A 23,185-nucleotide genomic window follows, 5' to 3' on the forward strand; every position below is an offset into this window, starting at 1 on the left:
ACAATCCCAGTGAGAGGTGAGGCTGGCTTGGGCTACTGTGGGGTAATGGAGAGAAAGAGGAGGCCACACAAAGGACATATTTAATAGCTAGAATCAACTTCCTATTCATTGCTAGGACTTCCCTTGTGGCTCAGACGGTAAAGCGTCTGCCTACAATGCAGAAGACCCGGGTTCGATCCCTGGGTTGGGAAGGTCCTCTGGAGAAGGAAATGGCAATCCACTCCAGTACTCTTGCCTGGAAAATCCCATGGATGGAGGAGCGTGGTAGGCTAGAGTCCATGGGGTCGCAAAGAGTCGGACACGACTAAGCGACTTCACTCACTTGATTCATTGCTAGAATGTGAGGGCTGATACAGAAGAATGACTTCTAGACTTCTGGCTTGAGCCAACTGAATGCAGCTTTCCTGGAGCACTAGGAATTTGGTACTGGGTAGATGATACTGAGTATAATTTTAGACATTTACACCTGGAAGGTCTCCAAGACATTTTTGTGGCACTGAACTATGTAAGCCAAGGATTCAGTCCTCACAGTGCACAGGTGGGCTGGAAATACAGATTTGGACGTCATCAGCCTATAGGCCTGGTAACTGAGGCAATGGGAGTGGATATGATCATCCTTCTAACAAGGGTTTATTGAGCTCAGCACAGTACCAACTGCTATGAGACACAGCAGAGGGGAAGAGTTTCCCCAGATCACTCCTTCCAGGATGCCTTCCCACGATCGTAGACTAATGGAAATACAACTGACCTCTGTTACTGCTTAAATTTACCTATTTATGCTGTACCACTCAAGAGGTAAGTCTTGGCTGGCTTATCTTGCCTATAGATTGTAAATAATTCCTCACAGGCAGGAACCGCGTCTCATATCTCTTTACTTCCAGACCACAGCAGTGTCTGGAGCATAGTGTGTGTGTTTAGTGTTTGGAAATTGATGTTGTAATAAGGAAATACAGCACAGATTACACTGCATTTCCTCTAACACCATTTGTTTTATAAACATTACACAGGAGGAGGGAGAAGACTATATTATCTGTTTTAACCAAACTTTTGTTTTTGGACAAGTTTTCAAAAGTGCTCCACTTGCTGAAAAAAACAGATACGTTCTTAAATTGTGAAATTATTTCCACCTCCTGTCAAGTCTTTGGTCACGAGCATATACCAGGTGTCTGCTACTAAGCTCTGGACAGCTCTGCAGCAGTCTTCAATGGTACCTGCCTAAGAGAAGCTCTTTTTCATAGTACTCTTGATCCTGAGTGGTGATTTATTAACACTTATTTATTCATGGTGTTGTGATGGAAGCTAGTCTGAGAGACACAGAGCTGGCGTCTGCCCACAAGTGTGCCTATAATCTCCAACAGCATAGATTACCAAGAGAGGTTTGGATAGAAGATACAGATAAAACATTAAGACTAGGTAAGATTAAATACTGACATTCCACTCAGACAGAATACTGAGTACATCAGAGTAGAGGAGAGAAAGGAAAAGGGAATGTTAAGGGAGTGTAATGGTTAGAAAAAGAGAAGGGTTGGAGGGAAAACAATGACAAGTTTTTTGGGAGTCTGAGAAAGATAAAAACACAATCAAGCATAGCAGCCTCCACACTGTTAAGGAGAGGGGAATATCTGAGGTCACAGAAGGGGACAGGCTTTGTGCTAAGTGATTTACATGCAGTCTCTCATTATTGATTGCAATCCTATGAGGTAGGAATCCTTCGTCCCATTTTATGGATAGAGTAACTGAGCTCAGGGAAGTGGAAGAATTTCATAAAGATCTCATGACACTCAAGTATTTCCAAACGCAAAAGACTGTAAAGCCTCTGGATAAAATTCTGTAGGGTGGTTGGTCATTTTCACTTATTTAATTCAAATTAATTCACTTATTAATTCACTTAGTTAATTCAAAGTCATCCATTTTACAGCGATGTGCTGGAGTCAGCTTCTATCAGCTCACAAAAGCTGATTGTTAAATTTTCAGTAATTCTGCAACTCAGCTGACTTCACCTTAGTAATCTGAAATCAGTCGGTGGGAGTATTTACATCATGGAAACTGGCAAATTCTATAAATCAGGGTATCTTTTTTTTTTTCTTTCTCAGAACCTGCTGTTAAACGTTTATCAGCACACTGCTGCTTAAGAACCTTAGAGACGGAAGGGAATGATTTTTATCTCACTTGCCAAGTCCCATCCAAGTCCTACCTATGGGTTCCAGTTGGACTGTGCTGAGAAGCGTTCTGAGACTTCTTTTGTGTTTATCTACCGTAAAGAAATTGCTAAAACCACAGAGATGTTTCTCATGGGCAGAGAGGGGGAAGTGGCAGCAGCCGTTCCTTGTACCTTCCACCTCTGGCACAATCTAATGCTTTGAATCTAGAGATGGAGAAAAAAAGAGACCCAGAGACGGAAGGTCGTTTACCTGAAGCCACTTAGTGAACAGGGTTGAGGCTAGACGTCCGATAACCCGATTTCTTGTCCAGTGATCTCCCTAGGCAGCACAGAGAGGGTGAAGTTGAGGCACTCTTACTTAGCTAGCATTAGTAATGCTGAGCAGCATTTAGTAACTGTGGCCACCAAGCAGGAATGCCACAGAGGGCATACAGGTATACAGCGACGGGCGAACTGGACGAACTCCTGGGCCTCTTGGCCCTGAAAGCCTATGATGCTAGGTTTCCAGGAACTCTATCAATCCTCATACGCACCTTCTTCCTGACCACAGAAACTACTACCAACCTAAAGTATGCGATTTCTAAGAATCTTACATGACTTAGCAACACCCTGACAACCACCACACTGTCAGTAGTCGAGAGATATAGAGATTATACTTAGAGGGTGATTTTACCAGAAAACATGAGCTGAATAATGCCATGAACAAAAAAGAAAATCCACAATTGCTTACTCCTATGAATTCCACTAGTAAATTATTCCTAAAGCATTTTCACTCATTTAAACACTGCATTTTTTGAAGTAACAATGCTCAAGAATCAAGAGGTATAAAATGGCAAACAGAAAAACGTCTTCTTTCACCGTAACTCCAGCCATCCTGCTTTCTGCTTTGTAGAGATAATCACTGTTATGAGTTTCTTGTGTTTCAATTCAGAGACAGTTTATGTATGCATCAGTGAATATGTATAATATTTCCTTTTTCATACAAATGGCCGTATACTATGATTCAGTATCATGACAGATAATGTAACTGAGGCTTATTTTTTTCCACTTAAATTATATCTTGGGGCTCATTCCATATTAGTACCCAAAGAAGATGCTTCCAACCTTGTCAGATAAATGTCTTTATTTAAAACCATCACAACTTGATGCCAGAGGAGGGCCAGCAAACACAAACACCATTCAAATGAAAAAACTACTTAAGCTCATGTTGATAAACATTTCGGGGGATTGTGCTTTTGCATTACTTTAGTTTTCCTTGTAAAAATGAAATGATACGTCATGGTCACAGGTCAATAAAATTAGAGTAGTAAACTCTAATTGAATCAAATTTATACAGTATTTTTTCTGTAGGTTAAAAAATCTAAATGAAGAGCTAAAAACTAAATTATGGTCATGAAAGTGTTCTGAAGGGCTTTCCTATAGGAAATGAAATTGTTACTTTAAATTAGCTTTGTCTTATTCCAAAAAAGATTCAGATTAATTATTTCATTATTTGCCTGTGAGGTGTCTACATTCTCCTCTGAGTTTCCTGAAGTGCTTGAGCTTCTCAAGAGTAACAGTTTGTTCATCTTTGTATTCTCAGATACAGACAGAGACACCAACATGAACAGGGACCTCAGTGATTCTTGTTGAATAGATGAAAACACAGATAAGACAATATTCAATCACTTGAGCACTCAGTTTGCTATCCTGAAACATGTCCAGAGAAGACACAGTTCTGACCCAGTGAGATGAAGGCTAAGGAGAAACTGAATAGAAATGTATTTGGGCAGAGGACTTTGTCTATTTAACCACAGCCTATGCTCAAGATCATTCATTCCTACTAAGCGCAAATGCAAGTCTCACTTCAGTCGTGTACGACTCTGCAACCCCATGGACTGTGGCCTGCCAGGCTCCTTCGTCCATGCGGATTCTCCAGGCAAGAATACTGGAGTGGGTTGCCATGCCCTCCTCCAGGGGATCTTCCTGACCCAGGGACTGAACCCGCGTCTCCTACGTCTGCTGCGTTGGCAGGTGAGTTTTTCATCACTAGTGCCACTTGGGAAACCACACCTCTTATTATTCAATACAATTCTGCAAGTATGTACTGAGCATCTGTGCTGGGTCCCCAGTGGGAACTGGACACGTCTATATCTGGGTCAATTTTTAATCCCTATATTATCATCACTTCTGTACACATCTAATTCCCACCACAGACTGAAACTCTAAAGGAGCATGATTCAATCACCTTTGTATCTGAATATGGAATGGGATTGCTGGGCATTCGAAGTCTAATATATGATCAGAATAGAGACCCATGTACCTCATGCTGGGAATCAGCAGAGAGGGGTGGGGGCAGGGGAAAGTAAGTGATCCAGGGATGTTTCTTGTGGAACTAATAATATCAGAGACAAGTCTTAAAGGATTGGAAAAAAAACAATTCCCAAAAGCAAATTCTAGGAACAAGAGATCAAAGATGGAAGAAAGAAAAAAAAAAAAACTTTGAACATAAAGGGGAAGCCATGATCATCAAAATGTATGGAGGTACCAATACTCGTGAAGTGTTCAGGAAACACTTTACTACTGAGTGTTTCTAGAGCCGAGAGAGTCTCGGGAAAAGAAGAGAATGAAATAGTAGGTTGAGTCCCAATCACAAGGGGTCTCAGATCATTTAAGAAATAAAATGGTGGGGCCCCAAATTTTAAGTAGAAAAAATATGATATCAGGAGAAAAATTCAGGCTTTAAGAGGAAGACAGAGCTGGGATTATATCCTAAACTCTTAATCAACAGCAGTGAGACTCTGGAGAAGCAATTTAATTCCTTTGACATTGAGTATTTCCTTTATAAGGTGAGTATAATATATACCTTACTAGATTGAAATGAGGAAGAAATGGATGTTTATGAGCTTTATAGACTGGCAAGGGCAACATAAATATTAATTGTTGTTACAATCATAAATTGTGCTTTGGGAAAAAGTCTTATAGCCTTGTTGAAGATTTGCTGGATGTGAGAGGAAAGCCTAGAAGTGGAATAGATAGAAAATGGTGGTGGAGCAATCATTTGCTAGTGCAGACCCTGTTCCTCCACCTGCAGACCCAAGGCCCTGACCCTGAGCTCTTCCTGGAGCAAGACCCTCAGGAATGAAAGGATATATATATTAACCTCTAGACATTCATGATTCCAACAGACTGGACAAAATAAATCCTGGGTCAATGATTTAAATGGGATGACAAAATCAATTTCCTGTTGCAGAGTATTTACTGGCAGCATTGCATCTTCAGTCTTTCCAAACATCAATCCATTAAGCAATCAGCCAAAAACACTGAGTCAGAGGGAGTCTTAAAAAGGACATTAAGTGTAAGATGTTAATAACAGGGGAAATTGGGTATAGGTATGTGGGAACCCTCTGTACTATATTCTCGATTTTTCTACAAATCTAAAACTGTTTGAGGAGATAAAAGTCAATTTTTTTAAAGTAAAAGTTCAGAGTTTCCCCCCCCACCCCACCCCCTCATAATAGCCCCAAGCTGAAAACAATCCAGGTATCCATCCATAGGAAAACAGATCAACTATGGTGTGTGCATGCAATGGAATACTGCTAAGCAATAAAATGGAATGGGCTATTAAAATAAACAGCAACATGGATGGATTTCAAAAGTATTATGCTGAGTGATAGAAGACATACACAAAAAAGCACATGCTGTAAGACTCTATTTATATAAAATTCCAAAACAGGCAACAATAATTTACAGGGGGGAAAAAATATCAGAATGATGGTTGTTCCTGGAGAGTAGGGTAGGAACTATCCAGAAAGGGCATGAGGAAGCTCTCTGGCACGATGGTAATGTTTTATAGATTTATTGGTGCTTGAGTTACTACATAGGTATATGTCTACCAATTCTCAGAGAACAACCACTTAAGACTTGGGCGTTTCACTCTGTAAACTTTCAGTTAAGTTCAGTTGCTCAGTTGTGTCCGACTCTTTGCAACCCCATGGACTGTAGCACGCCAGGCCTCCCTGTCCATCACCAACTTCCAGAGCTTACTCAAACTATGTCCATAGAGTCGGCGACGCCATCCAACCATCTCATCCTCTGTCATCCCCTTCTCCTCCTGCCTTCAATCTTTCCCAGCATCAGGGTCTTTTCCAATCAATCAATTCTTTGTATCAGTTGGCCAAAGTAAACTTTACCTTAAAGAAAAATACTGAACAAATACTGAACAAACCCTGGACTTTGGTTAATCAGTTAGTGATATGCATGCTGAAATATTTAGGGGAAAATACAATGATGCCTGCAACTTATTTTAAATGCTTTAAAAAATAAGATGAATAATGGATTGACAAAGGGATTGATAGGTGGATAGATATGTAATACAGCAAGTGTCGTAAAATATTAATGGTGGAATCTGGATCGTGGATATATGGGCATAAACTGTAAAATTCTTTGAACTTTGCTGTATGTTTAACATTTTTCATTAAAAGGTTTTGGGAAAAATAAAGAACATTTTGGTGTCTTGTGTCTGGGTTGGGTGATTGAGAGAAAGAGATTATATCTAAGCTTATCAGACCACACTTATAGGCTCCTAAAATTAATAAAAATCCTTTACACTTAACTCTTTACATGAATACACGCAGTGTTTCTATATTTATCCTCATTTTATCCCCCAATCTGATTTATGTATCTTTCATCTGTGATCCTTGAGAACATCTTCATTTTAGCATTTGTTGTCATTTCCTATTTTCATTCTGTGTCACCCTACTGGACTTTCGAGAGCTCCTTAAAAGCAGCGTCCTGCCTCTCTTTTTTGACTTTGTGTTCCCTTTGCCTGGGACAATATCTGACATATATACAAGGCATTCACCCAACATTTTTCGGTATATCCCATGAGTGACAAGGAGAGCCGACCAGGTCAATCAGTCCCCTTTGAAAGCCAGGTGGAAACAGAGAAGATTTCCCACAGAGATATGCCTCCAGAACATATTCTATGGAAGCAGTTCTGCGCTTGGAAGGAATCAACTAGATGGAGAGGGGCCTGTATTTCCTCTTCTAGTTTCTATCCTGACATATTGCTACCCAAAATACTTTCTAGATGAAACCAGTGTGGCATATACTGTAGGTTGGCTCACTCCACTGCCATCCCACTCTCCTTCTAGTTGAAAATAGTGGAAAACTAAAAAATCACTTTACAGACTGCTTGCAGTTAATCTACCAGTTATGCATATTCACACAAGACAGGTAAGCTGGAAGTGGGGTGACGGCCACTGGCCTCCTCTTGGCTACTTCTTGTGTCCTCTGGCAAGTAAGGACACAGATATTGATACCACAGTGTTCATGAAGCTGAGGCGTTTTTCAGTTTCCTGAGTGCCACGGGGCAGTTGCAGCAGGAGCTTCTCAAGTGTGACCTCCTAACTGCCAGATCACGGCAATGGAGCAGGGGAAGAGGGTTGGATTGATCACCTCAATGGTATTCTAGGGGTGGGCAAAGAATGCGTATCACTTCTGGAGTCCTAGACCAGAACACACAGCTTTAGTTCTTGCTAACATTTGGTTAGCATCTAATACCTAAAGTTAAATTCCTTCCTGTTCAAAGTATCTGGAGTGGTTTCCATTTCTTGCACTGATTCCTGGGTATAAAAATCAAGAAATAAGTTTGAGTTTAAGGGCAGGCCCCTGTGGATGGGAAAGAGATTGCACTTCGGGGTTTTTCCGAGTACCCATTCAAGTAAGTGTTGAACCCTACTCTGCACTGAACATTTGGCTAGTGACTGGCCCTCAAGAAACAGTGGTTTGCTTTAGGTAGAAGATCCATGCAATCATGTGAAAGAAGAGGGCACAGTGATGGATGTTTGAAAGAAGGAAGGAATGGTCAGAATGAGGTCAGATGAACTGGGTGGCTTTAAAGGAGAGAGAAAATGCTTATCTTGAGACCTCAACTCAAACACTAACTAAAATGGTTATTAGGATTTTATGCATAGCACAGTCATCTCCATTATCTCCTTTAACGCTCCTTTCCCACCATCCACTCCCATTTCTGGGGGTTAATATTTGAGTGTTTCCTACGTGGCAGGAACTTACATACATTTTCTCACGTAAACTCTGGAACACCCTACCAAGTGGGATCTGTTATTAGCTCCCTAACTTGCCTGAGGTCTCACAGTTATTAAAAGAGCAGAGCCAGCACTCAAACTCCTATCTTTTGATCCAAATCCTACATTCTTAAGGGATCACAAAGCCAGAATTTCACTTCCTCAGAAGACATAACATGTTTAAAAACTAACACTGTACAAATATGAGGAACTGTTATCCTTGTCACGGAAAACCTCTTTCTCCAAGTTTGAAGTCTTCAAGGTAAGAGAAACAGTGTCCAACTGGTTTGGGCCCTGGAAAGGGACTGAGAGGTCCTAGGCTGGCTTAAGTCAGACCAAACCCACAATGGACAAAAGCAGTGAGGGGCAGAGAAGGAAAAGCAGTTGCTGCCACTACCGCGTCTTCACTAAGCCAGCGCTTTCTCTCCTGTATCACTGTTTACAGCTCGCAGGACACTATCCGGGCCTAATAAATGAACGTATCCATTGGGAAGGGGGAAAACACACATGCCCCCTCTGCGTACAAAGGGACATTTGTGTCGGGCAGTCTCAGAGGCTGACACACACCAAGGGTCTGCCCCTCCTCCCCGCACGCCTAGAAACAGACAAGAAAGGCAGCTTTCTGGTACCCACAATGGGGGGAGGCTGTGGCAGGAGAGAGAGCACGCTCTCTCCAAAACTGCTGACTTGATTCATCCCCAACTGACACAATGTGGAGAGGAAGACTTCAGGAAATGGGCAGATTATGTCCAAGAAAAGATTTCCTGCAAGCAGTTAACGGGAAACTAACATGAAAAGCAAGGACTAAAAATACACAGGCTATTGGAAGCTAGCGGTGAGGCCCCAGGGCCCCGCAGTTCTTCAAGAAGTGTCTAAGGAAGCTACTGGCTTGAAACTCTCCCTGAACACCAGCCTAGGAAGACCAACTTGCCACTGGCTTTATTCCTTAGAAAAAGCTCATCAGGCCCCCAGTGTGATTTAAATTTCAATCTAACATTCATCAAATCCTCATTGTATTCTAGGCTCTCTGTTCATATAAGTCATTACTACACAGAAGGCAAGGACCCTAGAGTCTTAGACACAGAGCCTAACTCAAATGACGAGCGAAGGGGATAGGTAGTGTAAATGATATCCCATGTCCATGTGAATTTCGATGATCAAGGAATAAACCTCACAATGTAAGACTTAGGAAGATTTAAAGGGTTGGAAAACCTGCCGGAAGGTGGCTCTGGAATGCAGGAAATCTATTTGTACTTGAAGGCATTTGTAATGACAGATCAAAGCTTGGCTTGAACAGTGAGAAAACTAAAATGCAACTTGAGGAGACTAAAAATTATCTATTACAGGGTGTTGTTTGTTTGATTTTTAAGAAAGAACGTTTCTGTAGATGTTTAAAGGCAGAGGCAGGCCCATGGAGTTCCCTCCATGCCCTAGGGCCTGAGCAGAAATTTGAAGAGACGGAGTTTGTTTTCAGAGTCTTCTCTTTCCCCTTCTCTTGTTTTACTTCTAGAAGCCTAATTTTGCCAACTCTTTATTGAGCCCCAGCATCAGAGTACCCCCTGCAGCACTGAACAACAACAGATCAAGAATCTCAGTTTAAAAGGAAAAACGCATTCTACAAACATCAGAGGGAGGAGGGCATAACTTCTGAAGGGTGTATCACCCTGCCGCCCCATGAATACACTCCTAACCAAGCAGTTTATAAGTCCTCACACCCAGAACCTTGGGCCCTGACTACAAGAGGAAAATCTCATCACAAGTCATCTTTCAAACACTCAAACACGTATACTTTCAGGTTTATAATAAATACTCTGAGACCAAAAATCTTTCTGTGCCATATTTTTGCACCCAATGGGAGCCAGATGTGAAGGTACACTGGAAACCAAAACGTAGGTGGTCCTACGTGATCAGTGTCTAGGGAGGCTGGGCAGGGAGAACAGAACGTTGTTTTTGCCTTTTTTCTTTTTTTTTAACCAGGGACGATGATCTAAGACTTCTTTTGTTGTAAAATCCCCTGGATGCCTTTGTTGTTGCTGCATTCGACGCCTCTGAGAGCTCCTTCTCTCCTAATGCGGCTCCCAAATCCTTTGGATTATCTGACACCACCACTTCCTGCATCTCTGTGCTCCTTTTCAGTCTTATGGGATCCATTTAAGATCCACAATTCCCCAGGATTTCATCCTCAGCTTCCTCTGTTCTTACTCTCTATACTCCTTGGTGGTTTAGATTCCACTCATTGCAGAGAGTTCTCCTAGACTTACCTTTCCAAACCACACTTAAGGAGCTAATGGGCGGCTGTGAGTAGAACTGGCACCTTTACCTCCATTTGATACCTTCTTCCTATCATCTGTATCAGAGGGAAAGGGGAATTATTTAACTGGCACCCTGAATCTCCTAAGCCTTGGTGAACTGCTTTATTATATAAATAGATAATGAGGATTTTGTGTTTTGTCTCTGTGTGTCTGCACATTAAGTTTATTTTATAACTTGGAAATGTACGTACTGTACCTGTCATTTCATTGCGTGTGCGTGTTTGTGTGTGCTCAGTCGTGTACGACTCTTTGAGACCCCCAGGCTGTAGCTCACAGGCTCCTCTGCCCATGGAATTCTCCAGGCAAGAATACTGGAGTGGTTGCCATTTCCTTCTCCAGGGGATCTTCTGACCCAGGGATCAAACCCTCATCTCTTGTATCTCCTGAGTTGGCAGGCAGATTCTTTTCTGCTTTGCCACCTAGGAAGCCCATATCTAAATAATAAGCATCATCAAAGAGTGAAAATTGGACAGGAATTTAAAATATGGGAAAATCAAGTGGCCAAAGGGTGTGAAAACATGATGTTAAGAAATTCTTGGTTTTTGTACTATTGGAAATAAAGAACAAATTCGATCAGTGACGTAAGAAGTGATATAAATTAAACCAGAATATGTTAGCAACTACTCTCTGCTTCTAAAATCGGAGTCATGATGAAGAGAAGAGAGCCACTGGATTCACCTACTTGGAGTCTGGCTGTAACTCCCCTGGCGTTACTTCTGAAGACTACGGCGCTAGCCAACGGTGATGCTGAGAGAATACTGGACCCGGCAACGGGGCTCTCCAATGAGCTCTGCTACTAAACACTCCTGTGAAGCATTCACTTAATATATACATTCTTAGCATGTGGTCTCAGCAAAAGATCAGATAATGATTCATACCTCATTGCATATTTCAGTCAATGGGCTTGATTTCCTCATCCAATACTATTTGTCTCTTAAGCCAACTCTCCAAAAAGTTGTAAGGACAGTGGTGGAATATACAAAAGGCACCAGAGAAGCAACCCTGCAATGGTTTCCTTTGGTTGCAGTCTCACATGCGGCAGTGAGGGGGCAGGGCCTAACAGAAAGAAAAGGGCGAAATTCTTCTTAGTGAAGTCAGAGTCAAGACTTAGTTCAGAAGAGGCTAGGGAGTCATAACACAGTACATTGGGGAGAGATGATATACTTCACCCCCTGACAATTCATACTGCTCTCTTAGGAGGAAAACAGCAAGAAGGTGGAAGCTGGAGAAAATGGTGGAGGTCTGAGCAAAAGAAGATAACATTCTTACCCACAGAAAAGCATAATTCAAATCATATTCCACCCCTATACTGTATCAAATCCAGCTAATGGTGAGAAATAGGAAATGTTCTGTCAATCAAAGAATAGCAATTGAGTTCCTCCCTACATTCCATTTCCTTCTCCAGAGGATCTTCCAGATCTAGGGATCGATCCCATATCTCCTGCATTGCATCTGATGGCTGAAAGGGAAGATATTTACCCCTGAACCTCCAGGGAATCCCCGCTTCATACATTCCAGAGGGCACATTCTATGCAAACTCTGAAATTAAGGAGCTCAAAATCTAGCTAAGAATCCATGTGTATTTAAAAAATATAAGTAGCAGATAAACACTATAAGTCATAAGTGATATCAGGAGTTTAGAGCAGTGAGTAACTGCTGCGCTTCTGGGTGGTCTAGGAAAGCTTTATAAGCAACAAACCTGGAGCTGGGCCAGGTCAATGTCAAGGCTTGAACTATGCTGTCCTTCCTGGTTGACCTTTATTCTTTGGATCAATCATCAAGGAATCTTTAAATATGCAATAACAGAAGCCACCAAGTTCATTACATGAGTAAGTAAAAGTACTTTGCAAAATGTAAAATATCATATCACTTGAATCTTTAGAAGAGTAAGATTATTTGTCACCATCAGCATAATAATAGCATTTAACAGATGCAAACTATTATACAAAGGATGGATAAAGAAGGTCTTATGGTAAAGCACCAAGAACTATATTCAATATCCTACGATAAATCATAATGGAAAACAACATGAAAAAGTATATTTATATGTATAACCGAATCACTTTGCTGTACAGCAGAAGTTAACCTATATGTAAATCACCTATACGTCAATAAAATGTAAAAAACAAACACCATTTAATGTTAATTGAATGCTGTGCCAGGCATTACATTATTGACTGGAAAACATAATACCTATTTACAACCTCTGTCTTCCTCTATTATAGTCTAGAAAAGCAGAAGGTTTGCTTTCCTAGCCTTCCTTCTAACTGTGGGTATCCATGTTTCACAGTTCTGGACAGAAAGACATAAGCAGATATGTGCTGAGGGCTCCTGAGAAAGCCTTTGATTTTCATGTAACCATGAGGTTGAAGGCTAACACATGATGAATGGGTGAATGGGAAGATATACAGAATAAACGTCCTTGATCACAACACTGAGTCTCTAAACCAAAGGCAGAAACTTCTTATTTTAGACCTGTAAGGTGGTAATGCTATTTAACATTATTAATGAACACGAGCAAACTCTGGGAGACGGTGAGGGACAGGGAAGCCTGGCGTGCTGCAGTCCGTGGGGTTGTGAGGAGTCGGATACGACTTGGTGACTGAACGACAACACTATGTAAACCCCCATCAGTCAGCTTAATAAACTGAAGATATTCCTGACATACTTACCATACGCTTAGCAAAGGTTGTAGAGTAGACAGGTGACAGAAACAAACTTCAAGCCCGTGTCTGCCAGACCCGAAGCCCTGACCCTTAACTACTGCACTAACAACGGTGTGAGCGGCGTTAGGAAAACCTGGGTCTCCCAATGACCCAAAGCCCTGACCCTTAACTACTGCACTAACAATGGTGTGAGCGGTGTTAGGAAAACCTGGGTCTCCCAATGACCAATCCTGTGTTTGTTTCAGTTGGAGGAAACTTTACGTTCTGGGTACATCTTAGTGATACATTTGAAAGAACAATGACGCTAACTTCCTTGGCTCTCAGTTTAGGAGTAAAGGGACTCAACTTATTGATTTATACCAGTTATCTTCTCCTGATTCCCTTCTTGACAAGTCTATGACCTTCTTCTTCCACTCTGATTTTCTTTCATGTTTGAAATCCAGAAAAACATTTACCTGCAGAAAATTTTCATATCCCCTGTCTGTTCTGCACCCATCTGGACTTTGGAGATGGCCACAAATGAATTTTGTCCTTGTTTTCTATACAACAGACAAGTTTCATTTCCACAAGCATCTAATAACACTTAAAAATAAACAGCAGACTGTTTCTGGAGCATCTCTTATCCCCTTGCAATAGACCAAACTGGAAGATCATTCAGAAATATCTCAAAAAGCCTAAAACAACACTGAGCTGATGGGGATAGTGATCAGCTGTTGGCAGCTTGTTAGGGTTTTCATGACTTCACTTGAGAGTGAAATGTACTCTTCCTCTGTGGTTATGACTGGTCATTAGCAGGAGGATTAATGGGGCTGCTTTGGCTGTCATGGAAAGCTTAAGACACGTTCTTTATGTGGATCCCTTCTCTGCAAAGCTGATGGGTCACCTCCCTCAGCCAATTAGCTAATTGTCTGAAATCACTCCTCATAGATCAAGAAACACTGTCTGGTGAATGAACTCTGTTCATGCAAAAAGCAAGAGCCTTTTGTTTCCTTTTGAAGACCCTATTCAACTCTAAGGCCCCTTCCATCTACAATATTCTAAATTCTACAAATATGAATAATCAGTTCCAATGAATGAATCTTTCTGGCTTTATGACAAATGAATGTTTGTTTTTTTATAACTATGGGGGCTTTTTTTTTTTTTTAAAGAAAAAATTGTTTCTTAAATGCAGCTTCCTGACTGTGCCAGGTGTGAAACAGTCAGTCAGAGCAGCAGCAGTGGTGCTGGGCATCACTGGCTGTTCCCCTCAAAGCTTGTTGGATTAATGTCATCCTGGATGCTTTCTAGTCTGCTGACCAAGCACGGTCTTCCCAGAAAAATCTAGACTGACTGCTCAATTCTAACCAAAACAAAGCACCAAATCCTAAAAGTTCAGGGCTATCTGGAAGACTGGTAGCTGGCTCTCACTATATAAACAAGAGTGAGTGGCCCCTTTTTTTGTGGCTAACACTAGAAACTGGAGACAACGTCCATCTTCGGCCTGCTGGGAGAAGATGGGCTGAGAATCAGTCACCTTGCATTGGGTGGCAAGACACCCTTACTTACACTATTTGCATAGTGTCTCTCAATGATTCTTATTTTCTTCTTCCAAATACAGTGTTATTTTACTCAGGTGCTATTCCCCCTAGTACTAAGATTTGTTTCTTCAAAAGACTAAAATCCCACAAGGACAGAAAAAAGGGAGAGCCCAAATCTCCTGCAACTGAGAATATTGGAAAAACTTTACTGGAGATGTAATATAAGACCTAAATTAAGGATGGACAGAATTTTACTAAATATAGATGAGGGAAGGAGTAAAAGAAAGTTCCCCAGGAAAGAGATAACGGAAAGAGTACATATCATGTAACAGATACCATGCTTCATATAAATTCTTATCTATGCCTTATAATGACAATGCTGGAAAAGCCGGGTTCTCTCATAGCCTTTAAACACTTGAAGAAATCTACCCCAGGTTACGAAGCGAAGAAGTGACTCTAGGTCTCAAACCCAGATCTGGCTCCCAAGCATCTTTCCCACCACACTACTGAGGAATGGCATGCAGAGGTGGGAAAGACGTGGCTCATTTAGGGGACGTGAACCGAAATAATGTGGCGGGCAAGGTTACGGCAGCTTCTGAGTACCTGCTCTTTGGGAGTCACCCTTGAAAGAAAAGAACCCCATAAGACAGACCCTACCAGTGCTTTCAGGTATAACCACAGTGAAACTGTCAACCCTTTGACAAGGGAAATCAGAGAGTAAGGTCATGTCTTTTAGTAGTCATGGAGCTGACACTCTTGTTCAGGGCCATGATGGTTGCTTCTTTCATCATCTCCATTTGGCAACATATTCAGATTGAACCTCAAAACTATCTGAGCCTTGATCCCACTGTGTACTAGTGATGCAGGTCAGCGTATACAAAAGGCAATGGTTATTCAAGGGGAACACATGGTTATTCAAGGATATTCAAGATATCCTACATATCTACATTTTGAACTCTATACGGATTCTCCCCAAATATCTCAGAGTCTTTTTCCATTTACCAACATTATGCCTTTTCCCATTTCTCTATTCACAGGCTCTAAAATAAGGGCTAATGCATAGAAGTTGCTTATTAGAAGTTTACTGAAAAAATGATACATAATAGGCATTCAATAAGTGCTTGTTGAGTGAATAAATGAACTGGATATTTCTGTTAGAAGTGCATGATAGATGTTAAGCCACAGACTCAAGCTCAGAGGACTGGGGTACAATGTAAAGTAACATGGTAAATACAAGCTAGAGCCACCAGACAGGCTGGGGGCACCCCGAATGCCAAGCATGGGAGTCTGACTCATTTTAGGCAACGACAAAGAGAATCCTGAATGTTGCTGAGGATGAAAACTTCGTGCACGATGGTGGTGGGGTAAAACCCCAAAATGACTCCAGGTTTTCGGCTAACAGCCTGAAGGTACCAGACAGCTGTTGGGAAGACAGTGAACTCTCTGAAGGGAGAGGGCCAGGGAGATGGAATGAAAGCAGAATCCTTGTCTGTCTTTGCTTCACAAAGTTCCTCACCTTTCCATGATGATCCAGAAGATCTAATTCCCCTGCTATTTTCTTACTGTCATCTTCACCCTTTGTCTCAGCTATTTTTCTCTTTGGAATCCTCTGACCACTCCTCACATTCCTCATGCAAGTTGCCCTTTGATTGGATAAGTGTAATAATGTGTCACCGTCTCAGAAATGTTTAAAATGCCTCAGAATTTCCAACCTCTGTGGGAGAGAAAGGTCAGTGTAAATATATTGTGTTCTTGTCCCTCTGGACAAGACAAACTTCGCCTACTCAGTTCTGGCCAAGAGCCAAGGCTGAGTGAATTGCTTTCTTTCCGCCTACCCTACTAAAGCAAAGCAGAAATAAATACAGGGAGTATCTCACTGCGTGGCCTATGCGAGTAAGACTGCACCTGCCTTTTGCTTTCCAGATGTGCCTACATGCTAGTGGGAACACCATTAACTGTTCTGCCCGGAATTCAGCCCAGTGCCTGTGCTTAAGCTCATCCTCACACCTCCAGGACCCTCACCTCACTCTCCCACTGTGCTGAAACTATACTCCTCCTTCAAGGCCTACCTTAAATGCCACCTCTATGATGCTTTCTTTTATCTTTTAAATGAAATGCAAAACCTTCCCAATGTAAACCCCTTTGACACCCTGTCCCTTACAAATCACAAGACTTGTGAGATAGTTTCTGCTGAATGTCTTTTCTCTCTCTCTATTCCATTCATAAGACATTAGTTTTGAGGCCAGGGGCTATGTAATTTGGACATCCCTTATGGTTCCAAATAGGAAAAGGAGTACATCAAGGCTACATATTGTCACCCTGCTTATTTAACTTATATGCAGAGTACATCATGAGAAACGCTGAGCTGGAAGAAGCACAAGCTGGAATCAAGACTGCCGGAAGAAATATCAATAACCTCAGATATGCAGATGACACCACCCTTATGGCAGAAAGTGAAGAGGAACTAAAGCGCCTCTTGATGAAAGTGAAAGAGGAGAGTGAAAAAGTTGGCTTAAAGCTCAACATTCAGAAAATGAAGATCATGGCATCTGGTCCCATCACTTCATGGCAGATGGGGAAACAGTGGAAAGTGTCAGACTTTATTTTTGGGAGCTCCAAAATCACTGCAGATGGTGACTGCAGCCATGAAATTAAAAGACGTTTACTCCTTGGAAGGAAAGTTATGACCAACCTAGATGGCATATTAAAAAGCAGAGACATTACTTTGCCAACATAGGTCCGTCTAGTCAAGGCTATGGTTTTTCCTGTGGTCATGTATGGATGTGAGAGTTGGACTGTGAAGAAAGCTGAACGCCAAAGAATTGATGCTTTTGAACTGTGTTGTTGGAGAAGACTCTTGAGAGTCCCTTGGACTGCAAGGAGATCCAACCAGTCCATTCTAAAGGAGATCAGTCCTGGGTGTTCACTGGAAGGACTGATGCTAAAGCTGAAACTCCAATACTTTGGCCACCTCATGCGAAGAGTTGACTCATTGGAAAAGACTCTGATGCTGGGAGGGATTGGGGGCAGGAGGAGAAGCGGACGACAGAGGATGAGATGGCTGGATGGCATCACTGACTCAATGGACGTGAGTCTGAGTGAACTCTGGGAGTTGGTGATGGACAGGGAGGCCTGGCGTGCTGCGATTCATGAGGTCGCAGAGTCGGACACGACTGAGGGACTGAACTGAACTGAAATCTGGTTCCCAGTGCAGTGTCTGTACTTACTACAAGTAGAAAGCTATCAAACACTTGCTGAAATAATGAAATTATTACTTTCAATGAACTTCCACACATATTACTTCCAGGCATGATTATCCCTACTTTACAAATAAGAAAACGCAGGCCACGTAAAAGTGACTCAGAAAACAGACCAAGTTTTTCACAGAGGCTGAGATAAAAGGCCCACATAAGAGGATGCAGATTGACTCTGGACACTTCTTGGATAACTGCTCCCATCTTTTATTGAATAACCCATCGAGAACATAAACTGCTAGATTTTTGGGGAGTAAATTTGTTGATATGCATATTGAGTCAAGAAGAAATTCACGCAATCTGAACCAGTACGTCTATTTCGCAAAATTCATCTTAAGAAAATATCTAGAGATGTGGACAGACTTGCACAAGAAGAGGACCACTGCACTGTTGTTTAAGACAGTAATAAAATCTGTAAAATCTCTTGCTTCCCAATTGACAGATTGAAAGTAAGTTTGTATCTCTTTCTTTCCAAATCCCAAAGAGGCACACAGGGAATAAATTAGTACTTGTGGTTATGGTGGAGAAAGAGAAATAAAGGGAGAAAAAGGAGCAGACTAGAATTTTTTAACACTTTTCAAAAGATGAAAAATAGATGTATGTACATAAAACCCAAGTGACAACAGGCCAGGCAAAGAAACATGGGGAAAAATTGCACGCAGTATTCAATGTTGATCCTCAGTGGGCTGGGAAAGGTCCCATGCTGAACATTAGAGCATCACTGTCCAATAGAAATGTAATGCAGGCCACATACATAACCCTGAAATTTATTTTTACATTTAAAAAGTAAAAAGAAGTAGGTGAAATCAATTTTAATAATGTCAACTACAAATTGGCACTTGCCATCTACCTCTACAAGGATTAAATAACGTGCTGCTGTAGCCACTGACTTTCAATACCCTCTGAAAGGAGTTCAGGGTGCAGAAAAGAAATGAGGCACTCTTTGCTCTAGGAAAAACTGGCACAACAGGTCTTCAGATAGTTAGGTATTTTCAGGAGCCAATTTTATGAGCCCAATTCTTGTATTTCCTATCTAGAAAAGCACTAAACTCCTTCATGGTGATGACTACTCCTCATTACCAGTGAAAGGAAACCTTCTGCAAAAAAAAATATGTGCTTGACTGCATGTACTCCCCCTTCACCAAAATCTCATATATACTGACTTGTACCTTACCTCCCTGGAGCAGTTTCTTAGAGCTATATGAGATGCTGTCTCCTGGGCTATAGTCCTCATTTTGCCCCAAATAAAACTTAACTTAAAAAAATGCACAATGTGAAAGCTGCAATTCAGCAATAATATATCCAAAATATCATCGTTTTAACATATAATCAATATAAAATGAATTTTGAGTTTTTCTTTGAAATCCAATGTGCATTTTACACTTATAGCATATCTTAATTCAGATGAGCCAGGTTTCAAATGCTGAACAGCTCACACTTGGTTACTGGCTATTATACTCCACAGTGCAGAATTAGAGGTTAAGGAGAACAAGGTCAAGAAGAGGAGCAGAAATCAAAGTGATTAATTTCAGGGCTGCCTAAATAACCATCTGGGCAAAACATTTTAGATATGCATGGACTTCAAAGTTTAATTCCTATGCGTTCTTTCTGAAAATACTACCAAGGATGCTAAAAGCAAAAAAATAAAAAATCTTAAAAAGAAGATGACATGGGGCACAAGAAAGGAGATTTAACTCAGGACTTCAGGGAAATGGCAGCAGGCTTTGAAAATAGAAATGAAACTCTCTGGACTTAAGAGAAGAATGTGTCAAGATGGAAGTCATTTCCCGCAAAAAACAGTATGAATACGAGCTAAATGATGTGAGTAGTCATAAGGTAAAGGCAGATGTTTCTTTTTTCAGTCCAGGAAAAAAAGGCAATTAGAAAATCCAAGGAAAACAAAAAGCAAAGACAAGGTATAAACACAAAGCAAAGAGAATGTGGCAAGTGATGGAATGTAGAAAGAGAATCTCTTTGATCTTGATGTTTAGAACATTCTGGCTTAAATGTCACAAGTTTGTATAGCTGAACCTTATTTTCTTCCTAGTGAGTCAAACTATGCAACTCAGTTCTGTTGTGATAAGTAGGTAACTGTAATACTACAAAATATACACACTAGTTAATTCTTAGAATCAAATGCACAGGTAAAACTTCCGACTTATTTTATAGATCTGAATATAAATATTATCTAGCTACACAGTACATGCCTTAAGATAGGAATGGACTGATTTTCTCTTTTTACCCGGTGGAGAGTCAAAATATTCTATATACAGCAGGGAGGGAAAAACACAATTTTAGGACTAAGTGGTATGCTGCATACAACAAGTTTGACGTACTGGCTTTAATGATTCAGTGATGCCTGTTTGTGCAGGAAAACAAAGGTTCCAGTTATCTAGTGTTACAAACTGGCTTCATGAGTGAGCCACCCTACGGCCATTAAATTATCCTCCAAATTTATAATAAGTGTTTTTAAGCTTAAAATGTTAAATGAAATAAACTGTACCCAAAACTGTAGAGACAGAATGAAGCCTAGGCAAATGGAATGAAATCTGAGCTACACTTATGTATTAGGAGAGATTTAGGTTAGAGTTCAGTAAGCAGGAAACTTAAAGAGGCGTGGGACTCTAGCTGAGACAAAAGTGCTACAAGGAGTAGCCAAGGTTAAGAGTGAGGCACTGGCACCACCTCTGATCCAGCTCTGTCATTATTCCCTCTTTCCAAAGCACACACTTTGTACTCATTAAATAGCCACAGATTCAGATCCTCAGGGCTTCTTGAATGATTTAGGATGGCCAAGGAACCATCAAACTAGGCAGGGTAGTCAAGGGAGGCTTTTTAAATTTTTGTTTATCTATTTAATTATTTCTGGTTATACATTTTATTGCTCTATTGTTTAAACTTTTTATTTTGTTTGGGGGAATAGCCAATTAACGAAGTTAATGCTAGTTTACTTTATCATTTAGTTAGTAAATGATAGCTTCATGTGGACAGTGAAGGGATTCAGCTATACATATACATGTATCCATTCTCTCCCAAACTCTCCTCCCATCCAGGCTGCCACATAACACTGAGCACACTCCCTATGCTATACAGTAGGTCCTTGTTGATTATGCATTTTAAATACAGCAGTGTGTACATGTCCATCCCAAACTCCCTAACTGTCCCTTCCCGTTATACTTTCCACACCCAGCTTCGAAACTGTAAGTTCGTTCTGTTTCTATTTTCTAAGTAAGTTCATTTGTATCATCTCTTTTTTAGATTCCACATATAATGGATGTCAAATGATATGTCTCTTCTGTCTGACTTACTTCACTCAGCATTTTTTTTTTTTTTTAATTCAAGCGTGGGCTTTCCTGGTGGCTCACTGATAAAGAATCCACCTGCCAATGCAGGAGACGCAGGTTCAATCCCTGGGTCGGGAATATCCCTTGCAGAAAGAAATGGCAACCCATTCCAGTGTTCTTGCTTGGGAAATCCCATGAATAGAGGAGCCTGGCGGGTTACAGTCCGTGGGGTCACAAGATTCAGACATGACTTAGCAACTAAACAACAAAACAGTTGCTGTAGAATATTATATGTTATAGGTATACACTATAGTGATTCACAATTTTTAAAGCCAGTATTATAAAACATTGGCTTTACTCCCTGTACTGTACTTGTAGCTTGTTTTATACCTAAAAGTTTGTACCTCCTCCTCCCCTCCTCCTCTATTGCCCCTCCCCTTCCCTTTCCCTACTGGTAACTACTGATTTGTTCTCTGTGTCTGTGAGACCACTTCTTTTTTTTGTTATGTTCACTAGCTTGTTGTACTTTCCAGATTCCACATATAGATGATAACACAGAACACTTGTCTTTCACTGTCTGATGTATTTCCCTTGGCATAATGCCCTCCAAGTCAACCCACATTGCTGCAAATGGAAAAATTATTTTTTATGGCTAAGTAATATTCTATTCTGTACACCACATCTTTTTTATCTATTCATCTGTTGATGGACACTTAGGTTGCTTCCTTATCTTGGCAATGCTGCCACAGACACTAGAGTACATGTATCATTTAGAATTAGTGGTTTTGTTTTTTCCGACATATACCCAGGGGTGGAATTGCTGGCTTATATGGTAGTTCTGTTTTTAGTTTTATTTGAGACACCGCCATCATATTTTCCACAGTGGCTGCACCGATTTACATTTCCACCAACAGTGTACAGGGGTCAAGGGAGATTTCTTGGAAGAGCTAAGCCCTGAACTGTAACCTCAAAGGATATGTAGGTTGGAACATGGTAACTGTGGAGACCACGGAATCCTTAATGGATAAAGTGGAAGCAGAAACCAGCTCCCAGACTGAAGTGCTAAGGAGGATCTCATGGAAGGGAGGAGAACGCGGTCAGCTGGAAGACACGGTGACCAGCAGGCACTGGGAGATACTGTCTTGTCCTCACCCCACCGCCGACACAGAGACTGCTTTTCAGGACTGTATTTCAGAAGATGGAGGTGTAACCACAAATGGGTAAACTGGGTTTCTGTTTTCCTCCCATCAACCTACACTCGATCCTCTCTGTATGAGACCGACTGTCCTTTCTCTACTTGTCTTACAACTCACATTTCTCCCCATAAGTTTCCCACTAGCAAATAATCACATCAACGACAGAAGAGTTTGCTTCCAGGGACCAGGACAGTCGACTTGGCAGCTGGTCGGACAGTCCAGCAGGCAGAATGACTACAGTGCTTTACTTCCCACGCCGGACTTTGAAATCTGACTGCCCCACTCGGCCAGGGAGACAGCAGGGTATTTATTAAGGCGCCTTAGATAGATCTTTGTACTCAAAAAACATCCTGTGTAAGTCTCAAACACCTCTTCTCTGCACTTTCCGGGAGCTGGGGTTGCAACCTAAAACTTCTCACCCCAAGTTCCATGCTCTTCTCTCTATACCATACTACCTCCTAGAGAGTGAGGAAGAAGAGGGAGTGAATTTACCAAAGCTACAACGATGAAGAGCAAGAACTGAGCACTATAGCCTGTTATCTTCCCATTCCCTCCTGTATTTTTAAAAAGAAACAAAACACTCCTGCTAAGCAAGACTCAGAGATTCCTCAAAGACGACAAAAGTGAACAGCCTTAAATAGACTTTTCTTTAAAGGGCAGGAGGGCACATTAAATATCAGAACACAGGGGACTTTTCTCTGACATGATTCTGTCCTGGCTGAAAGAA

The 23,185-nt window shown here is 41.2% G+C and overlaps 1 protein-coding gene across 2 annotated transcripts in view; it reads right to left on the reverse strand.

The window, feature by feature from the left end:
- GAB2 (GRB2 associated binding protein 2) overlaps positions 1-23,185 on the reverse strand; it is a 183,607-nt gene that overhangs the window by 100,178 nt on the left and 60,244 nt on the right. Inside the window, exon 2 of one of the 2 annotated variants that reach the window (XM_086385788.1) lies at positions 11,420-11,597. The exons of the other annotated variant lie outside the window; for it this stretch is intronic. Coding sequence (XP_086241914.1) covers positions 11,420-11,458 — 39 coding nt within the window. The 5' untranslated portion in view covers positions 11,459-11,597. The remainder of the gene's footprint in view (positions 1-11,419; positions 11,598-23,185) is intronic. 2 annotated transcript variants of the gene reach the window in all.

Source organism: Bos grunniens, chromosome 29 (assembly GCF_055505025.1).
Source record: "Bos grunniens cultivar Pamir isolate PY7600 chromosome 29, Bosgru_T2T1.0, whole genome shotgun sequence".
Lineage (NCBI taxonomy): Eukaryota > Metazoa > Chordata > Mammalia > Artiodactyla > Bovidae > Bos > Bos grunniens.